The sequence below is a fragment of the Panthera onca genome, chromosome D1 (assembly GCF_046562875.1).
Source record: "Panthera onca isolate mPanOnc1 chromosome D1, mPanOnc1 haplotype 2, whole genome shotgun sequence".
NCBI lineage: Eukaryota > Metazoa > Chordata > Mammalia > Carnivora > Felidae > Panthera > Panthera onca.
The window spans coordinates 9,393,121-9,413,067 of NC_138348.1; the positions used below are offsets into that span (position 1 = coordinate 9,393,121).

General features: G+C 52.5%; 1 protein-coding gene and 1 long non-coding RNA gene across 2 annotated transcripts; both read left to right on the plus strand.

The window, feature by feature from the left end:
• Positions 1 to 17,055: 17,055 nt before the first annotated feature.
• FTH1 (ferritin heavy chain 1) lies at positions 17,056 to 19,901 on the plus strand. The gene is made up of 4 exons (XM_060606922.3): positions 17,056 to 17,387; positions 18,904 to 19,050; positions 19,355 to 19,480; positions 19,575 to 19,901. Exons 1-4 carry the CDS (start codon positions 17,274 to 17,276, stop codon positions 19,737 to 19,739), a joined length of 552 nt encoding a protein of 183 aa, XP_060462905.1. The 5' UTR covers positions 17,056 to 17,273; the 3' UTR covers positions 19,740 to 19,901.
• LOC144612974 (uncharacterized) lies at positions 17,394 to 18,736 on the plus strand. Its single transcript, XR_013550250.2, has 2 exons — positions 17,394 to 17,739; positions 17,893 to 18,736. It is a non-coding gene; the product is annotated as an uncharacterized LOC144612974 (long non-coding RNA).
• Positions 19,902 to 19,947: the final 46 nt, after the last annotated feature.

The window sequence follows — 19,947 nt, forward strand, 5'->3', positions numbered from 1 at the left end:
TGGGGTTGGGCTCTGGCCAGCTGGCCTGGGTGGTCCGGCTGCTGCTGTCGTTTTCACTTCCTCTGGAAGTCCCACGCACCTGACCCCAGAGGCTGCTGCCATATGTGTGTGTGTTTCCCCAGGGGATTGTGGTTCATGGCTCTTCTGAGCAATAGGTCAGCCTGGGTAAGACGACAGAGTTAGAGCTTTCCGACCGGTAATGGAAACAAGGCCAACACCCAGAAACACGAAAGCATTGACATCAGACAAGTGAGTTAGAAAACACGTCCCGTCCCCTAGACGTGGCAACGGGGACATTCGAGTGGCATCACGGGTTCTAATCCTGGCTGTGAGTGTGGTCTGCTGCTGGCCCACAGAGCAATCTTCCGGCAATCCGGAGAATTGCCTTGGTGGACAGGAGCCATCTAGTCATGACACCCTGTTGCGGGCGATTTGCCGCAAAGACTGTATGACACGGGGCTACAAAATCCCATCCCCTGTGTCGAGATGGAACAGCCCTGTGGTGCCACTGACTCCAGAACTCCCAGAGGATCTGGCTGTGGTCAGACCTCAGCTGAAAACAGCCTTGCCTGGCCTCTCCATCTGCCCCTTCCTGCTTCCCCTCTTTTTTCTTTCTTTCTTTTTTTTAGAGAGAGACAGAGAGACAGAATGTGAGTAGGAGAGGGGCAGAGAGAGAGGGAGACACAGAATCCGAAGTAGGCTCCAGGCTCTGAGCTGTCAGCCCAGAGCCCGACGCGGGGCTTGAACCCACGAATCTCGAGATCGTGACCTGAGCCAAAATCGGATGCTTAACCGACGGAGCCACCCAGGCGCCCCCTGCTTCCCCTCTCTGACCGGCTGTCATCCCGAGAGCTCTCCCTTCCCGTGGCCTGTGCACAAAAACCTCTGTCTCAGATTCCGCGTTTAAGGAACTCAACCAAACTAGCAAGTGGGACCAGCATGAGGCAAAGTTAAGGGGACCTCGTTTGCCAGAAGAGCTTGGAGCTTGTGGACAGACCAACTGGAAGGAAACCTGATTCCTTCAACCTGTTCCCAGCTGGGTAACTGACATTTAAAGTATAGCAGGTTAGGGGCGCCTGGGTGGCTCAGTCGGTTAAGCGTCCGACTTCGGCTCAGGTCATGATCTCCCGGTCTGAGTTCGAGCCCCGCGTCGGGCTCTGTGCTGACAGCTCAGAGCCTTGGAGCCTGCTTCGGATTCTGTGTCTCCCTCTCTCTCTGACCCTCCCCCATTCATGCTCTGTCTCTCTCTGTCTCAAAAAATAAATAAACATTAAAAAAAATAATAAATAAAAAATAAAGTTCAGCAGGTCAAAGGGGCCCACCCCACTTTCCCCAGCATGGGGCTCCCGGGTTCCAGCGTCACACAGAGAAAAATTGCCCTCTGCCTGACCCCTGGTGAAGGCACTCAAAGGGACAGGGTCCGTGGGATGTCTCTTTCTTCAAATGATCAGCCCCTCAAGAGGCACACGAGGAGGAAAGCTGAGGAAAGCTGATGGAAAGGAAAAGGTATCTCCTCCCTGCATCTCCGCTCTTCTCCAAACCACCTTCTTCCTTTCTCCATCACAACCCAAGACCACCCACCACTTCTGCAGCTGCCGCCCAAACACCCACCAGGTGCCAGGCACCCCTCCAGGCACCGGGATACGGCAATGATCACCACGGAGCGGCCTGGCTCCCCGAGAGTTCGCATTCCTGTCAGTGGAGGCTGGAAAAGGGACGTAAGTCTATTAAACAGAAATAATACTGACTACTGTAAGGAAGAAACAGCAGTTATTTAGAGAGGGACTGAGTCCTAGGGGGATAGGCCACTTTGGATAGGGGTCAGAGAAGGCCTCTAAGAGCTGACCCTTGAGCACAGCCATCAGCACCAAGAGGCCAGTCCAGCAAAGATTTGGGGCAAGGGCATCCAGGCAGAGGGAGCAGCGTGTCCTGAGGGACATCAAATATGTCCAGACTGGGAGATCCAGGGAGATCTCTGGGGAGCCTCTGGAGATTGTTTTCCCTTCCGTCTGGTTCCTCGCAGGGATCGTGATGAAAGCAAGAACTCGCCTGTATCTGCCTGACCTTCATACACGTTCACATCGAGGCTCATCGTGACAAGGGAGAGAGCTCTTTGCTGGGGTAGCCTCTCCTCTTCCGGACGGCGAGCTAGGTCCTTGAGAAGGACAGAGGACAGCCTCGTGTTCTCTTTTCAGGGCCTCAGGGAGCACTGGTACAGACTGTTGGCTCCCGCGTGCCGGGGGTAGGGGGTGACAAAGCTTCCTGACCGTGCGCAATGCTCCCTCTCACTTCCCTCTGGATGCAAATGCCTTGGAAACTGACCAACCAAGACGGTCCTTTTTGGCAAGGTGGGCCCCACATGCTGCTTCGAGCCCAGCGAGCAGGGGCCTTGCGCTCTTCTCCCAGGAGATGCGGAGCCAGGCAAGGTTACCGGTTAACGTCCCAGCAGGCTCCCTGCCGAGGCCTTCTCTCCCAGGCATCCTCACCCAGTGGCTCAGCTCAGCCCCAAAGCTGGCTTCCTTCCTCCAGCCTCCGAGCCGTCTGGGCACCGGCGTGGCTCACGACGGTCTAGTTTACTTACTTGGTCAGGAAGATGTCCAAGGGCCTCAGTGATAGGTCAGATGATTCGACCCCTATCCCAAGGCACAGGGGGCCGTCTACTTGCTTTTGTCATTTCAGGGAAGTCCTGGAGGGTTTCTCTTTAGGGCCCTTCAAAAGCCATTCTCCACCAGCCACTGTGGGCAACACAAAGAGAGACCCAGACCCTGCAAGAGGGAGATGACTCCCTCTGCCTCTGCCTTGACCACCACTCTGGCAGGGAGGAGAGTGAGAGGCTGGGGAGGGGACCGACAGAGAGGAGGCAGGAAGGCAGGCCAGATGGGGCAAAGGCAAAGGAAATGGGTGGCCAGTCTGAAGACAGACGGACAGAGTGGGGGGTGGGCAGGCGTCAGAGCAGGGGGTACTCAGAGGACGTGGGTGTGACTACGCAGGGGCTGAGGAATGGGCAGAGGTCACTTCATTCAAAGAAGGCACGGCTCAGTTCTGCGGCAGCCCAGCAGAGAAAGGGGGGTACCTCTCGTGGTGGGCGCCCCCACCCCACCCATGCTGAGCCTCCAGAAGAGCGGGTCCCGGATCTGGACGAGGCCTGCACGTGGGGCAGACTGGATTAGAGCCAGACAACCCAGGCAACTCCTCCCTCCGCAGGCAGCTGAGGGGCAGGACATGCTCCCTTGGGATCCCCGGCTTCCCAAGAGGCTAAGTCCTAAGAGAGCTGGGGTCCACACCTGCCACCGTTCTCCACCTAAACCGACACAGCCAACACCGAGAGGGACACCGTGACTTCTAGACTCCCTTTAACTCTTAAACAACGTCTGATTCTACGAGACTGGGGCGTCAGGGTCACCTCAGGGTAATAAGGGAGGTGCAGGGGTCAGAGCGGCTAAGCTGTGAGTGGCTGTTTGGTGGGGGGGGGGGGGCAGTGTTTGCAAAATCCGGGCCATATGAACAATAATAATATTGTGGGATACTTGACTGTAAGTCCCATTCCACAGGGTCGATCCTCTCAGTGACGCTGTCCGGCGAGCAGAGCTGGTACGACATCATTCAGGTGTCCCTCCAGAGAGGCGAGCAGGACGGGCCTCCACTTCCTGTGCCCGTCACCCTGCCCGCGACCTTCAGGGTCTCCCTTTTAGGTGCTGGAAGGAAGCTGAGAGCTGCAATCCTCCCAAAAGACCCCTCCAGACTCACTCACAGCACTCGCTGGAGGCAGACCCGCCCAAAATCGATCGGCAGATCGATTTGCAAATTGAATCAATTTCCCTCCCCAACTCATGGATATTTACTTAACTTCTACGTCATATAGCAAAATCAATTCAGCTTATCCCCCCCTGGAGCGCCCGAGCTAGAAATGATCTCTCCCCCCTCTAAACTTTAAGCCTGTCTTGCAGAAAGACGGCTTATCACATCATTAAAGGCTGGTCCCAGCCATCCCTCTCCCCCATCTGCTCTGCCTCCGCAGCTTGTGTTTCTAGCCAGGAGAGTTTCGGCAAGAGACCTCGCTTCCCCAAGGCCGAAGTGTTTTGACCGTTGCTCAGACAACAAGGCCCAAGCCCCTTTTTCTGATGCTTTTAGCTCTTTGAACTTGTGCTCTCACCAACCCCAGAGCAGCGGGAAGTGTTCTTCCGGACGGCAGAATGCAAAAATCCAGAAATGGCCCCCATTGCCTGTGGAGAGCTCGTGTGAGATAAAGGCAGGGTCAGGAATCTGGGGTGGGGGGAAAGAATGGGTGATTTCAGTTAGTGCTCAGGTAACTGGAGAGCCCTGGGGAACCAGGAACAATTGGAGGTGTTCCTGTCCTTTACCAGAATACCTTCCGAAGGGATTGGTCATTTAAGTGTAAAAGGACACCATCCAAGTACAAGGGGCCACCGGGAAATTCTTCTATAGCTTGGGAGCGAGCAAAGCTTTCTTAATCCTGACTCAACATCCAGAAGCAATACAAGGGAAGATTAATACGTTGCAAGGAGTTGAAGTTTTGCGTGGCAAAAAAAGTTAAATTAGATTGAAATAAATACGGAAGTAAAATGAAAAAGACAAATGATCAACTAGTAAAAAAAAAAAAAAAAAGATTCACAAGTTGCATCACAGAGAACGCGTTAATATTCTTAGCGTAGAAAGCGCCCCTCGTGTAAGTTAAAAGCCCAACCACCGGGGAGAGAAATGTACTAAAAATATAACCAGTTTTCGGAAGAGGCAAGGCAAGTGTTTCCAAACCACACAGAAAGATGGTCAACCTCACTTAGTGAAAGAAATGCAAATTGCCCCAAGGAACTATTGTGGCTGATCGGGCTGGCCAAAATCCAAAAGTTTAACAAAATCCTCTTCTGTCCCGGCCTGAGAAAACAAATAGTCTCACACTTTGCCCATGTGAATGCGAAATGGAACTGTCCCTACGGAAGGGAGTTTGCCAATACCTAATAAAACTGCATGATCCGTTGATCCTGCAATCCCACTTCTAGGAATCTATCCTACGGATCCACTGCAAATAATACAAAAAGACGGAGGGATGTGGCTGTTGATTGCAGCTCTGTTTTCAATAACCAATAAACAAGAGTACATCCACACAGCAGAGTACTCCGTAGCCGTAAGAAGAATGAGGAAGTTTCCCCCAAAAGATTAAAAACAGAATTATCGTCTGAAAATATCACTGGCACCTGGGTGGCTCAGTCGGTTGAGCGTCCAACTTCGGCTCAGGTCATAACCTCACGGTTCGTGAGTTCGAGCCCCGCGTCGGGCTCTGCGCTGACAGCTCGGAGCCTGGAGCCTGCTTCGGATTCTGTGTCTCCCTCTCTCTCTCTGCCCCTCCCCCAGTCTCACTCTCTCTCTCTCTCTCTCTCTCTCTCTCTCAAAAATAAAATAAAACATTAAAAAAAAAATTAGAAGTAGACACTCGGAGAGGCAGTCCTGGGTCAAGTGAGACCCAGTCAGACAACGCTTGTGAGATGGGGGTGGGGCGGTGTCTAACATTCCCCCGGAAGAAGAAGGAGGTCTGCCACCCTCAATGCTGCTGGAAGATAGCCTGGGGATGAAGCTCCATGGATAGGAGCAGACCTGAGAGGGAATGGCAGAGGCATGGGGCCCGAGCCTTGATGAAACCGTGCCTCAAGTCCACTTCCTGATTTCTCAGCCACATGAGCCAATAAATCTCCTTCGTTGCTAAGCTAGTGTGGGTTGGGTTTTGTTGCTGGAAATCAAAACCCTCCTGACTCAGGCAGACCTCCCTGCTCTCTCATCCATCCACCTCAGGCACAACCTCAGAAGCCATTGCCCTCCACGGTGTGGTTTTACCCTGGAGGTCTCTCACAGGGTCTGGCCAAGAGGCAGCCGCACCCATGCCCTCCGTCTTACGTCAACAGTGAAGAGAGTCAATCTGAAATCCAGGAACTTTTCGGAAACATCCCCCTTCCTAGATGTGGTGGAGAGTGACAGAAGGTCCTGGGAGCTGGGCTTTCGGCACTTTCGTTGTTCCTTCTCATGCCTTCGAGGCCCTCCTAGGGATAACCTGATAGACAGAACTCCCTGATTCCATTCACTTGTCTCATAAGCATTTACTAAACCCCTGTGTGGGCTGCCCCATCAGGGGTCCTGGGCAAACAGAGAGGGGTGAGGAGCCAAGGACGAGCTGGAGCGGAGGGCCGAGTGATCTGGGCAGGGGGCAGGGGGTGAGGAACGGCTAGGAGTGTGGGCCCTGAATTCAAACCGTGGGTGTTCTTGGGCAGGTTACTCTGTAGTCCCCTGCCTCAGTTTCCTCATCCGTCAAGTGGCATGTTTGATATATATTTAGTAGAGACTCAACAAGCATTAGCTTTTATCATTCATCAGTAATTTTTATTATGATCAGATTCTTTTTTAAGAAAAGGGACTGAGTAAACCCCACTCAGCTGGATAGCTTGGGCCCGAGGACCCCCTCCCTTGGAATGCAGGAGTTCAGGGCTGAAGGGGTGACTAGGCTGATGGGGCTTAAGGCAAACTCCAGAGACCAATTCCAACTCGTGAGATTCCTAAGAGGAAGAATGGAGGACGGGTCCCTCCCTTAGTCCCAGTCAAGTGCAGAGAACCGTATCTCAGAGAGGGAAGGACCCTTCTGGGGCAAGGATTCGACCTTTCCACAACTCCATTCAGCCACCCAGAGTTTGCTCAGGGGCGCTGTCACGGGCCAGGGCCAGGAGCGGAGAGGACAGAGAGCTTCCTGTGTCCACTGAGTCCTCAGTCGCCTCTTGGCAACGGAAGAATGATAGTGCCGTGGCACACAAGTGCCTACTGTCACTCGGGAAAGGCAGAAGGGACCCCCGTTAGAGGAGGAAGGAGATTAGCTCCCATCTTGGAAGCTTCCTGGCAGAGGCAGGGTTTGGACTGGAGTTTGGGGGAAGGGTAGGTCTGATATGTCAAAGGGGACAGCTTTGGGGAGGAGAGACTTAAGCACAGGGACGGGGGTGCAGCCCACACAGGACACAGCGCTAATGGACAGGCAGGAGGGACAACGGGAGGGGATGAGACCTCATGCGGCCCCAGCCTGCTCTGCCACCTGTCAGGCAACTGTGTCCGGCACGCAGGGGCGGCTTCTGGAAGCAATTGCCCCGAAACGTGAGTATCGCTCAGAAGGACAAGGAGAAGCCGAGGGAAGGGTCAGGGACTTGGATGGCCCCTCAACACATTTCCTCATTGGTTTGATTCCAACTCTTCCTTTCCTTCTGTCTGACTCCTGATTAGAAAGTTCGGGCATTTGGAATGTGCTCTGACCAGTTATGAGCCACGCTTTGTTAGCTGAGTGACTGAACGGGAGTATTAGATCAGGTAGCCTCAAAGGCACATTCCTGGCTTGAAAACTCTGCCCCATGAAGGAATCTGTTGCCATTCAGATGATGTTAAAGGCAAATTGAACGGGGGGACACCCGGGTGGCTCAGCTGAGCGTCCAACTTCGGCTCAGGTCGTATCTCGAGGTTCGTGAGTTCAAGTCCCACATCGGGCTCACTGCTATCAGCACAGAGCCCATTTCAGATCCTCTGTCCCCCTCTCTCTGCTCCTCCCCTCTGTGCACGCTCTCAGAAATAACTAAAACATTTTTTTTAAAAAGGCACATGGATTGGAGAATTGATTGCAAATGACAGAAAACCTGTCTATTCCTGCATCTGGGGATACAGGCCATTTTAATCATCGCCCATAGCAATGGCTGGAGGGAGAGAATGGTTCCCCAGAGGAGAATCCGGATCTAGTATAACCAGAAGGGGGTGGTGAATGTTGGGGAAGTAGGTGTGAATCTTGGGGAAAAAAATCACCAACTCCAGAAAAAAGCAGGGCATCTGGGTTCCCCCTCCCACTGCTACCACATGCACACCCACAATGTGGAAAGAACAGCAGAACAGGTAAGCGAGTAGGGAAAAAAAAAAAAAACAACCTAGATACTTAATTCTGACTAATTGTTCCGGAGAATTAAAAAAGGCAGGGACGTTTTTGAAAGGGGGTTCCGTACAGCCAGAACTAAAGAGGTAGGAAAGGAAAGGGCAGGCAGTCTCCCCTCCCTTGGGAAAGCTGTCCTGGGTCTGACTTAGGCAGACAGGCTTCTTCTAAGCGTCTGTCCTAGACCACAAGCTTTGTTAGAAAGTCCTCTACCGAGAAAGCTGAGGGGGCACTCAGGGCCCTGCTGGGGAGGTGGGATTGCCCCAGTTGGGAAGGGGGTCGTGTTAAGTGCCCTGATAAGTAGTCAGTTTCAGCTCCAGGTACCCAGAGGCTTTTTGGGAAGAGTTTACTTGATGCTCAGATCCTGTGTTTGGAATGAGGGGTTGTGAGCCCTTGGAGGAGGCGTTACCCACAAATCCCAACCCTGGGGCGTCTACCAGTGGCTAAGCAGAGGTCTCCGGGCCCATGGGGAGCACTGGGGGTCTGAGGAACCAGCCTCGGTCCCTATTAAAAGCATGTTCTAGAAATATCCTCAGGTCTCAAGAGTGGGTCTGGACCCAGCTGCCCTGCTCAGCGATGCCACTGAATAACCAAGGGTCCCCAGGCTTCCCGGTCATCTCCGAAGCCTGCCAGCCACAAGCATCAAGCTCAGGAGATAGAACTCAAGACCAAGCCCACAAACTGAGCCTTGCAGGATCCCCAGTAGCGTCTTCTGAAGAATCGCCAGCTCCCACCAAGCAGACTCCAGCTACTAATCAAATCAAACTGCTGATGTTGAAAATCACCCATTTGCTGCTGGCGCGATCATAGCGACTCCTTTAAAAGCGCCGACCGCCCACTTGGATGCCTCGGATTTTCAGAATTGCAGTCGAGGCCTCAGGGCCCCTGATCTGGAAAACTGCTGCACAGCTAGGCTCCGGGTCTCCGGCCGGCTGTGCTACCTCAAGTGAGGCAGTCACTGAACCTCTCTGACCTGCGGTCTCCCCCTCTGCTTACAGCCTGGCTACCTGCCCTACTTCCTCCTTAGAGGCCTCGTTGGTTCCAGCCACCAGAATGTGTCAACTCAGTTTGTGTCAACTCTCTGGCATGTTATGTTTACAGGATGATAACGACTCCAAGAATGCTCTGGTCCCATCTCCAGGAAGCACATGGCCCGTTCTCTAGTAGAGAGAACCAAACCTTTGACATGTCTATTCAGGCCCCTTGTGGCCTCCCACGGATTCCTCCAGTTGAGGACACATTCTGTGGCCACAGACGCAGACAAAGGGGACCAGTCCTCAGAGCAGGGAGCCCGTGACCTTGGCCTCACTATCCCCAGCTGGTGGTCACAGCCCCCAATGCCTCGCAGTGTCCCCAGTTCTCTCCTGCAGAATAAGCCTCATACCCCCAGACAGACTCATCTGCATGCTCTGTGAGCGAGGTAGAAAGAGGGAGAAAGGGGTGGAAAGAGCCAACCTGTGAGACAAGGGCTGGGCGGGAGGCCTGTCCCTCAACAACAGGGAACGTGAGTAGGAGCTGAGATCTGAAATGAAATCTAGCACGAGGTTGTCCGAGAATGGACATTCTCCACTCTGCAGGGGGGAGGGAGGGAAGCCTCTCAGAGGATATGTGAGCTGGCTTCTGAAGACTGGGTCGTTTTTCAGGCAGAAAGTTCAGGGCAAAGGGACCGGCTGTGCCAAGTTCTCCAGGTATGAGGGCATCGCTGCTGGGCCGCGGGGAAGGGCTGGAGAGGAGGTCCCGGAGGGGAGTGTTGGGCAGCGGGCAGGGCCTCGGGACACACAGAAGAGTCACACTTTTGTTCTTCTTTTAAAGTAGGCTTCAAGCCCAGCGCAGAGCCCAGCGTGGGGGCTTTAACTCATGACCCTGAGATCACGACCTGAGTTGAGATCAAGAGTCAGATGCCTAACCAACTGAGCCACCCAGGCACCCCCCACTCTTTCCTTGTTTTTAATTCAGGTATAGTTGACCCACAATGTTATGTTCGTTTTGGGTGGAAAAGTCACACTTTTCCCCCACCCCCCAGCCCCCAGGGCAGTGGAGAACCCTTGGGGAGCCTTTCATAAAGTTGGGAGGGGCAGAAAAGAGACAAGAGGGCAAGGCCACAGGTGGGAGCACACACGGGCAGGAAACAAGGAGCCTGGGACGCCGGGAGCAGCCACAGATGACTGGGGCCTCCTCTCCCCAACCGGCATCAGAAGACACCTCCAGCTGTAGGCAAAGCGTGGACACCGTGAAAGACCGAGGACGTCACAAGTGTCGGTTTTCCCAGTGGAGGTGCTCCCAGCCCGCTCTGCCTGGCCCCTGCCAAAGCGAGCATCTCACCCTTCTCTTTCCCTCCTTCTAAGCCCACTAGCACTGCTCCCCACCTGCCACCTCTCCTACTGGTGGAGGCAGTGTGGGGGCAGGGGCGTGACTGAGCCCAGACCGGGTAACATGGGAACGCCACGGAGCTGGGTACCAGGCCATGGGGCGCAGCATGAATTGTGGCGATGAGGACACCCACAGTGGGGGAGGGGGCAGCCAGGGTAGCACGGGGGAGGGCTGGCTCCAGATACCGTAAATAAATATGGGCAATAAAGTTCAGAAAGGCCAGGTGACCTCTCCAAGGTGTCTCCAAGGGCAGATAGTCATGGGGTCTTTTAGAAGGACATCATCAAAGGCAAGATCCTTGACCTCCAAAGGCCTCCAGTCCAAAGGCAGAGGCCAGCTCTCCACTGGGCATGATGATTCTAGAAGAGATCTCCAGGGCTGCAAGCTGCTAGAAATGGAAGGGCGCCTGGGCTGTGCTGGGGTCTGGGGACACAATGTAACACGCAGCTCAAAGTCCAGTGGGAAGGTAGACAAGCAAACAACAGCCAGGGCCCGAGGGATAAGGTCCCCGGCAGAGACATGGTGTGCTGGGCTCTCCCAGCGGGAGCTCCCACAGAGGCAGGAAGGCCTGAGTTGCCTTAAACACGGGGGCCTTCCACGCTCAATCATCCTCAACATCCCAGGTCATGGCTTTTGGCCTTAACCTCTTGGAAAGGGGGGATCCGGAGCCCCTAGACTTTGAGTCTACATTGCCTCTGGGTTTTCAAGAAGTGTGTTAAGGCCAAGTTCTCCGAATCGCGGCTGCATCGTCTAGAAATGCACCGGAATCTGCCTCGGTGTCATTCTTTCCAGTTTTGAAGTTTCCGAACTCCAACTTCCTGCACACTTCGCTTTCCTGAACCTCGGGGTGAATCCCAGACACTTGAAACGTTAGCTGTTCACTTAAAACATCAACCCGGTCCCTCCCGGTCCCCACCAAGGTTTCCAGCCCCGGGATTTTTCTTCAGCGTCCTCGCCTTTGCACCAACTACCTGGGGCTCCGCTTTTTCACATACACATCACGTGATATACACATTCTAGCAACAAGTTTATCGTTGTTCTTAACGACCACGCTGTACTCCACCCTGTGTCCTGGTCTACATTTTCAGCTTGTGTTTCTGCCAGTGACCATGGCCTTGGGCAAGCCTGGCCTCCTACAGGTCTCTCACCTCTTTATTTGTAAAACATGGTGACGTGGAAACTCCCAAGTCTTTTGGCAGCCTTAACGTTGCAAGGGTCTTATGACTTTCCAGCTGTGGAGTCCTAAACTGTAACCCTAGGGTGACAGTCCCTAGAAGGGAGAGGCCTCACTGTGGGGTGGGATGACGCTGAGGAAGAAATAGGTAGGAAAAGTGATTACCACTAGCCCCCTTCCTTGGCTGGGTGATCCAGATCCCTTCGTTGTTCGTCTAGCCTGGGCAACCGGCCACATGCGAAGATGGGGGTGTTCACCCACTCACTCCTCAGAGTGAAGCTACAGCCCTCCAAGCCTCCTAGTCTTTCCCGCCCCTCGATGACAAAGCACTTTTGGAGTCAAAGCTCAAACCCTCCAGACCAGCAGAGTGCTGAGTCACGGTGGGACAGCAGTTGTCGACCACAACCCCACCCCCTGCACCCCCACCCCCCCCACCCCGCCTCTTCCCCCTCCAGTTCTGGAATAAGCCAGTGTCTTCCAGAAAAAATAAAAACAAAAGCAACAACAACAACAACAACAAAAAAACTAGCCCGGCTCTTCTCTGGCTTGCCCTCCCTCCCGCCGCTCCCAGCCCCAAGAGGTGGCTGTCCCGGGAGGCCAGCCAAACGCCCCGCCTCGTCCAAGTCACGAGGAGCTGGGGCTGGAGGGGCAGGGAGGCGAAATCCTGGTCAGCAAAGGTCCAGAGGGCAGGTCACAGCTTTGAAAGAATCTAGAGGCTTGGAAATGGCAGTTCTAACACTCAGGGTTCCCAGAAGGTGGGGAATGGCCCAAGCAAACACACACACACACACACACACACACACACACACACACACACACACTCAGCCCAGCACAAGATTTCCCTTTCATTCTTCCCAGCCAGCCTCTCCCAATGGCTTACCACAGTCAAAGCTCTCCCTCATGACTGCAACTGTGTTTTTATCTCAGCACAGAGCCAATACTCATTATTGAAACCTACTTTCTGCAATAGACCAACTTCCTTCAGGTGGGTCCAATGTCATGCTGGCTCTGTACGCCTGGATGTCCTGGAGGCCCCGAGAGTCAGCACCCCAGGGTCCAAAAGCAAGCTTGCCTTCCCTCCAACCTGCATTTCGTCCCACACTCACCCAGCTCCTAGGGGCTGGGGGCTCTCTTGCCCACCCCCCACTCCTTACTTCCACCCTTCGCACTACCAATCAGCCACCTCGTCCTGTCTATTCTGTCCCCCTCATATCTCACATCTTCTTGCTGTCTCCTCTGCTGAGAGCCAGGGCTGTTCCCTCCCAAACAGTACCCAGCCCTCTTGCCTGACTGTAATTCACCCTCCACATTCAATCCTGCAGCCGTCTTCTGTTTGCTCGACAGATACAGAGCACCTAGTAACAAGCATCTTGCAAAATGTTGGAAGTGCAGGATGAAGAAGGCAGAAACAACCCTGCCCTCCAGGAGCTTACAGTATCCAGCAGGAAAGACAAGCAAAAAGTGACTTAGGCGTGCATGACATATAATCATACACACAAGTATTCTATACTTTAGTTATTCGTTGTCACTACTTAACCAAGCTACAAATATCAACTCAATTTGTGATTTGTATTTTTTTTTAATATTTATTTTTCAGAGAGAGACAGAGTGCGAGTGGGGAGGGACAGAAAGAGAAGGAGACACAGAATCCGAAGCGGGCTCCACGCTCTGAGATGTCAGCATCGAGCCCAACGTGGGGCTTGAACTCAAGAACCGTGAGATCATGAACTGAGCCGAAGTCGGAAGCTTAACTGACCGAGCCACCCAGGCGCCCCTGTCATTTGTATTTTTAACTTGGTTTATGGCATCTTTTGTCTTAACGGCTTGTTGTTTTATGATTCCATTGATGTGAAATTCTAGAACGTGCGAAGTTAATCAATATTGAAAAATGTCAGAAGCTGGTTGTCTTGGGGGGCACGGGGAAAACTTCTGGAAAGGGATACAAAGGAACTTCTAGGATAATGGAAATCTTCTGTATCTTGTTTCAGCTGGATTCAAGGGTCAACACTGGCCCTTAATCAAGCATGTAAGATTCTGTGCATTTTATTGTAATTAATCAAAAAAATTAAATCACTCATTTTTGCAAAGAAAAAACAGTTTTGTTGGCTTTTTATCTACTTGATTCCAGTCTGTTCCATATTCCTATAGCTATACCCACAATTTTTCTTCTAGGTATGCCTCCCTCAAAGATGTAACTACGTGTATTTTGGACTTACCAAGTTTTTGTAGGACATACCCTCTGTTCTTTTTCCAAGTGCTCTGTACAACTGAAAGGACTTACTAGGAACAATTTTATTTTATTTTATTATTTTTTAATATTTATTTTTGAGAGAGAGACAGAGTGTAGTGGAGGAGGGGCAGAGAGAGAGGGAGACACAGAATCCAAAGCAGGCTCCAGGCTCTGAGCTGTCAGCACAGAGCCCGCGACACGGGGCTCAAACCCACGAACCCTGAGATCATGACGTGAGCCGAAGTCAGACGCTTAACCGACTGAGCCACCCAGGTGGCCCGGAACAATTTTAATTCATTTTCACAAACTCTGTGTCAGCCATGTCCTTGATTTTGGTCACTGTCCTGAGGACTCATCTTAATCAGCATTTGCTACTCAAAGTTATTTCTCCATTTTATTTTTTACTGGTTGAAAAAGACAAACAGTTCTAGCTTCAATACCACAAGTCCCAGAAATTTTGGATTCTCTCTGTTCCTCTTGCAAATAGGCCAAGTCTGTTCTAAATTCCTTCTTCCTGTAATCAAGTGCAGCTCATCACCAAGGTAGTTGTAGTAACTTTCGGGTTTGCAAACTTGTTGCAACAATTTGGAGCTCTTACAGGAATTGGGAGTGTCATTGATTTTCTCTTTGGCAGATTCTTTCTCTTCTGAAGACACTGGCCGTTTTTATTTGGCACAATCCCATCGTTGATCGTCCTCCGCATTGTCTCGTGGCGGCCAGGTGCCACTCTCCCACGTGGCTGAGTCTGTCACCTGCTCTCCGTGTCACTGGACCTCCCAGCCATCCAACTTTGCATTTTTTTTAAGTAGTCAATCTGCCAACTGCCCCTTTATGGCTTTTTACAACCTCAAAAGAACACTCCCTACTCCAGAATTTTAAAAGATAATCTCCTAGATATTCGTTTAGTAACTTCATGGGTGTTTTTGTTTTTTAAAGGCTTGGATCTTTAATCTGTCTGGAACACATTTTGAAATACAATGAGTCATTTTTTTTTTCCATATGACTCTCCATTGTTTCAACATCATTTGTTGAACCCATTCTTTCTCCCCAAATTTGAAAGGTCACTTCGGCATCTACGAAGTTCCCATAAGTACCCGAATAGGACTGTTAACACTGATATATCATATCTTCCTGAGCCGGTACCAACTGCTTAGACGACTTTATACAGTACTTTTTAAATATCAGAGAGGGCAAATCAGGCCCTGAGGGCAAACCCTCAGAACCTTTTTTGCGACAAATGCTTATCAGCTATTCTACACATGCATTCTTCCAAATTTAGGATCATTTCGTCAAGTTCCAAGATATACCGTGGAGTTTTACAGAAATTGCATTGAATCTATAGGTTTCCATGGGGGACAAGCGACATCTTCACAAAACTGAGGTTGGCTATCCATGGTGTTTCTTCCTTTATGCAGGTTTTCTCTTCTGGCCAGCAGCAAACATTTCTAATTCTCTTCATATACTTCCTGTTCACTTTATTCCTAGGTACTTGAAGCTTCTGTTGCCAGCGTAAGTTAAAAATACTTTTTTCTTGTAACATTTTCTAACTGCTGTTTACTGCTAATATAGGAGAGCTTTTCTATGGATTCAGTGTAAGATTTCCAAAAATAAAACTAATGTAGTATCTCCCTGCTTAGAAATCCTTTAGTGTCTTCAGATCGCCCAGGATAAAATTGAACCCCTTTTTATGGCCCACAGTCTTTCCCCACCTTGACCCGCTATCAGCCTTCCAGAATTCTCCAACATAGACTCTATTTTCCAGGCCAACGCTTTCTTAAGTTACCTTGATTAGGCCATCCATTTCCACACCTTTGCATATGCTGTTCTTCCGGCTTGGAATTCCCTTCCCCATCTCCCTCCCTCCCTCCCTCCCTCCCTCCCTCCACTCCACCTTCTTTCTAGCTTTTTCTTCAGACTTAGCTCAACTGTCACTTCCCTTGGGAAGCCTGCCCTGATCTCCTACCCCAGACACGCTAAGGCACCCCTTGTCTATGCTCTCCCAGCAGCCTTCTGCTTATTATTTTTTGTAGCTCTAGCCCCACTAAAATTTTCTTCCTGAAAGTAACATGTGCTCGTTCATTTTGAAAGGAGTGTAGCAGAGACCCAAGAAAGAGAAATCGCAGTAATTCGATCAGCAACTTCTTTTTTTTTTAGTAGAGCTCCTTCCCTTTTTAAGGTTGGGGAGTTCAGTTTCCAGTCTCATGTCTGTGAGCACCCCGAAAGGGGTCTTGGATAGGTCTCCCACTTGTGTTGAAGGAACCCGGTTAAGAACAGTGAACCTCGAAGCCGGCGTACTGGGAATCTGGAAGACAGGAGCCCGGGCCTAACTCCAATTCTGCCATCCTCGAATCCACACCTACTCGTGCCTGGGGCACAGCTGCAAGCCACACCCAGTAGCCCTGCCCTTCCAGGGTTCCTTGCACCTGTCACGGAGGTCATGTCGTACATTCAGCCCCACCGGCTTCTCTCCAAGGGTAACCCCAGGAGACGTCTCCTGTAAGTGGGGCCCATAAAAGAGACCATCTCAAAACGGCCTCATGGCTTCGTCTCCAGATCCAAGTGGCTTCTCCTGTCTTTTCTTTAGAAAAGAAAATCGTCCTCTGGATTTTCTCTGAAGCCCAGGCGGCCCACCCCGCCAGGACTCCCTCAGGGAAGGCCCTGTCCAGGCCTCTCGGGAAACAGCCCGCCCAGCCTTTGTTGTAGAAGCTGCAGGAGGAGCCATATTTGCTTTCGGCAAAAGGCGGACGGGATCGGAAGGGCGGGGGACAACCAGGGACGGGCCGAGGCCTGCATTTTGCTCCTTGCTAGACCTTGAGGAAGAGAAAGCCAGCCTTCTCCCAGCCACATCTCTGACTCACACGGCCTCCTAGGGCCCATGTTTCCAGTTTCCCAATTTGCATGACGAGGAAGTCACCTCGAGTGTGGGTAACTGCTGCCCTACCGCTCGGATTTTTAACGTGCCCTTGGCCAAGAGCCTCGGGGAGCCCGCCCAGGGCCTCAGGAATCGCCCCGACGCCCCGGGGGCCTGGGGCGCTTTCCGTCGGCTCCGGGACCCGGGACGCCCTGGGCCCCGGATTCCGAGCTGGGCTTCCTGCCCTTCCGCACGTCTTCCCCACAGTTGCACCAAAGGCGCGGCCGAGCGCAAGGACGCCTCCGGCCCCACGCGCGGCGGGACACGCGCGGCCTCCTCCCGCAGCGCCGCCCTCCCCCAGGGCCCCAGGGGCGGGGCCGCGCGCCCACCGGAAGAGGCGGGGCCTGTCCCGGCGGGCGGGCGGCTTGATTGGCCCGAGCGGGCCTGACGCCCGATCCCGCTATAAGTGCGGGGCCGCGGCCATCTGCGCCACAGTCTGCCGAGAGTCGCCGCGGTTTCCTGCTTCAACAGTGCTTGGACGGAACCCGGCGCTCGACCACCCTCCTCCGGCCGGCCGCCCAGAGCCAGCCCTCCGCCATCTCCTCACAGCGCCCTCGGACCGCCCCAAGGCTCCCGCCGCCGCTCCAGCGCCGCCACCGCCCGCCGCCGCCGCCTCTCCTCAGCCGCCGCCATGACGACCGCGTCCCCCTCGCAGGTGCGCCAGAACTACCACCAGGACTCGGAGGCCGCCATCAACCGCCAGATCAACCTGGAGCTCTACGCCTCCTACGTCTACCTGTCCATGGTGAGCGCGGGCGCGGCTTCTCCGGGCCGCGGGCGGCGGGGCGGGGCGGGGCGGGGGTGTGGCTAACGGGCGGCCTCTCCCGCCTCCGCGCGCGCCCTGCAAGAAAATGGACGTTGCTCGAGGTCTCCCGGGACTTGCGCAGACATTCTGGCGAGTTCGCCCTTTCCGAGTGTCCCCTGGCAGGGCCGCCTCTGCGCACCCCCTTTATATTTAAAGAGAGCCTCGTTTGCTGAAACCCTGGAGTCGGCCACGGTTGCGACCAGTACGATCCTGCAGCGAGGAAGGTGGTTTTGGCCTTTCCATCCCTTCCCCTGCGTCGATCACGTGATCCTGAGGTCGTCCTTTGGCTTGGGTAACAGGCGAAGTGGTCCAGCCCCCATCCTCTCCCCACCCCCACCGCCCCCCCCCCTTTCGGGTATGGCGGAGCCTGCTGGGTAATGGTGTCGGATGGCAACGGCCGGGAGGGGCGGGGGTGGTCTGGTGCTAAGTGGCTTATCTCCTGTAGGCTGACCACTCTCGAGCAGCCGTCGCCACCCCTCTGTTGTGCTTATCTCTGGGTCCCACTTGAATCGAAGCGCGGAAATCTCCCCTTGCGAGGACACAGTTGTCTTAGTCATCCCTCCTTTCGCCTGGATACTTAATTCCTTATCTTTTTGGTGCCTGAGAGTTGTGGCCCTCTAACTGAACCCGTGGTTTTCGGATAAAGTACACCGCCAGTAACTGGGCAAAGAATTTTTCCATGCGCCAATCAGTGGGCTCCGTTTTCCAAAATCCTGGTTTTGAGGCGAGGTGGTGGGAGTTTTACTTAGAATTGTCTTATGATTGTGCAAATTATCCAAGAATAGTCATGTTCCAGATGCATTTGAAAACAGGCCTGGATTTCCATGACTGCCGTTCCGTTTGAGGAATACCTGAATACAGCAAGTGTCTAAAACTGAATCAGGTTTTTTGTGTTTTTGTTTTGTTTTCTGCTGGCAACATATTTGTATTCAGAGTTTTTGTTTTGCCTTTTTTTTTTTTTTTTTTTGGCTTTCTGCTGGCAGTGTATTTGTATACATTAGCATTGCCCACAGCTCACCATCCCTAATGGGTTAATTTTAGAAATTTGTTTAGAAATTTCACAGGCTGCTGTAAGCTGACCAGTTCATGTTCTGACAGGGGTTAACCAGGGAGTAGAGAGAGAAGGCACTATTTGTACAGGGTAAATACTCCCAACACCCTCTCCAATCAAGTTGGACGTTGGGCGGAAGAACTTTGCACTAATACAGAGCCTTAAGAAATTCCATGCTGGGGGCAATTCCATGATAGTCTAAAGGTTCCTTGTAGTAAACTTTCAATTTCAAGGACCACAATAAAGACACGGTAATTACTGTTGTGTTCTTTCCAGGAACACAACCTGCCCCCAGTCTCCTTCAGCACAGATCCCTTTCTTGCTGTGCTTTGAGAAAGAAAGACTTAGGCCAGCAGAGTGCCTTTCTTGGGACTCCTTAGCATAACATTGATGTTCCCCTTTCAGTCTTACTATTTTGACCGTGATGATGTGGCTTTGAAGAACTTTGCCAAATATTTTCTTCACCAATCTCATGAGGAGAGGGAACATGCTGAGAAGCTGATGAAGCTGCAGAACCAGCGAGGTGGCCGAATCTTCCTTCAGGATATCAAGGTGAACGAAAGATCCTAGAGGTGCCGTGCCTCCTAAGTAAGCTACCTGGCAGTCCTCAGGTGTCAGGAATTACTCGGAAGCTAGCAGTTGCCCTGATGAAATGAGGCGACTTCGGGGTTTTGGGCTTTTTTTAGGCTTAACCATCTAAGCTAAAGGAGGCAAAGAGTAGTGGGCGAGGGTGTTAAGTTGGAAGCCGTTGCGGGAGAAACTTGGATGTCCCTTGTGAAGCGCACGCTAGAGGTGCTTGCTGACTCGTGGGCTGGTAGAGGCTGCAGGTGCGTTGACCTGACCCCCTCTCGTTCAGAAACCAGACCGTGACGATTGGGAGAACGGGCTGAACGCAATGGAGTGTGCGTTACACTTGGAAAAGAGTGTGAATCAGTCACTACTGGAACTGCACAAACTGGCCACTGACAAAAACGACCCCCATGTGAGTACTGACAGCCGGGGAGCCCAGGGAGGGAACCGTTTGCCTCTCCTGGGAAAGCTTACCGCTAACATTCTTCCCCATTTCTGTTTTCTAGTTGTGTGACTTCATTGAGACGCATTATCTGAATGAGCAGGTGAAATCCATCAAAGAACTGGGTGACCACGTAACCAACCTCCGCAAGATGGGGGCTCCCGAATCTGGCATGGCAGAGTATCTCTTTGACAAGCACACCTTGGGAAACAGTGATAACGAGAGCTAAGCCTTAGGCTGTCTTCCCATCGCCACACGGGTGACTTCCCTGGTCACCGAGGCAGTGCATGCGTGTTGGGGTTACCTTTCCCTTTTCTAGAAGTTGTACCAAAACATCTACTTAACTTCTTTCATTTGTACCATTCCTTCAAATAAAGTAATTTGGTACCCAGCTGTTGTCTTTTGAGTAGTTGAGATGGGCTAGAAATGGATCTAGG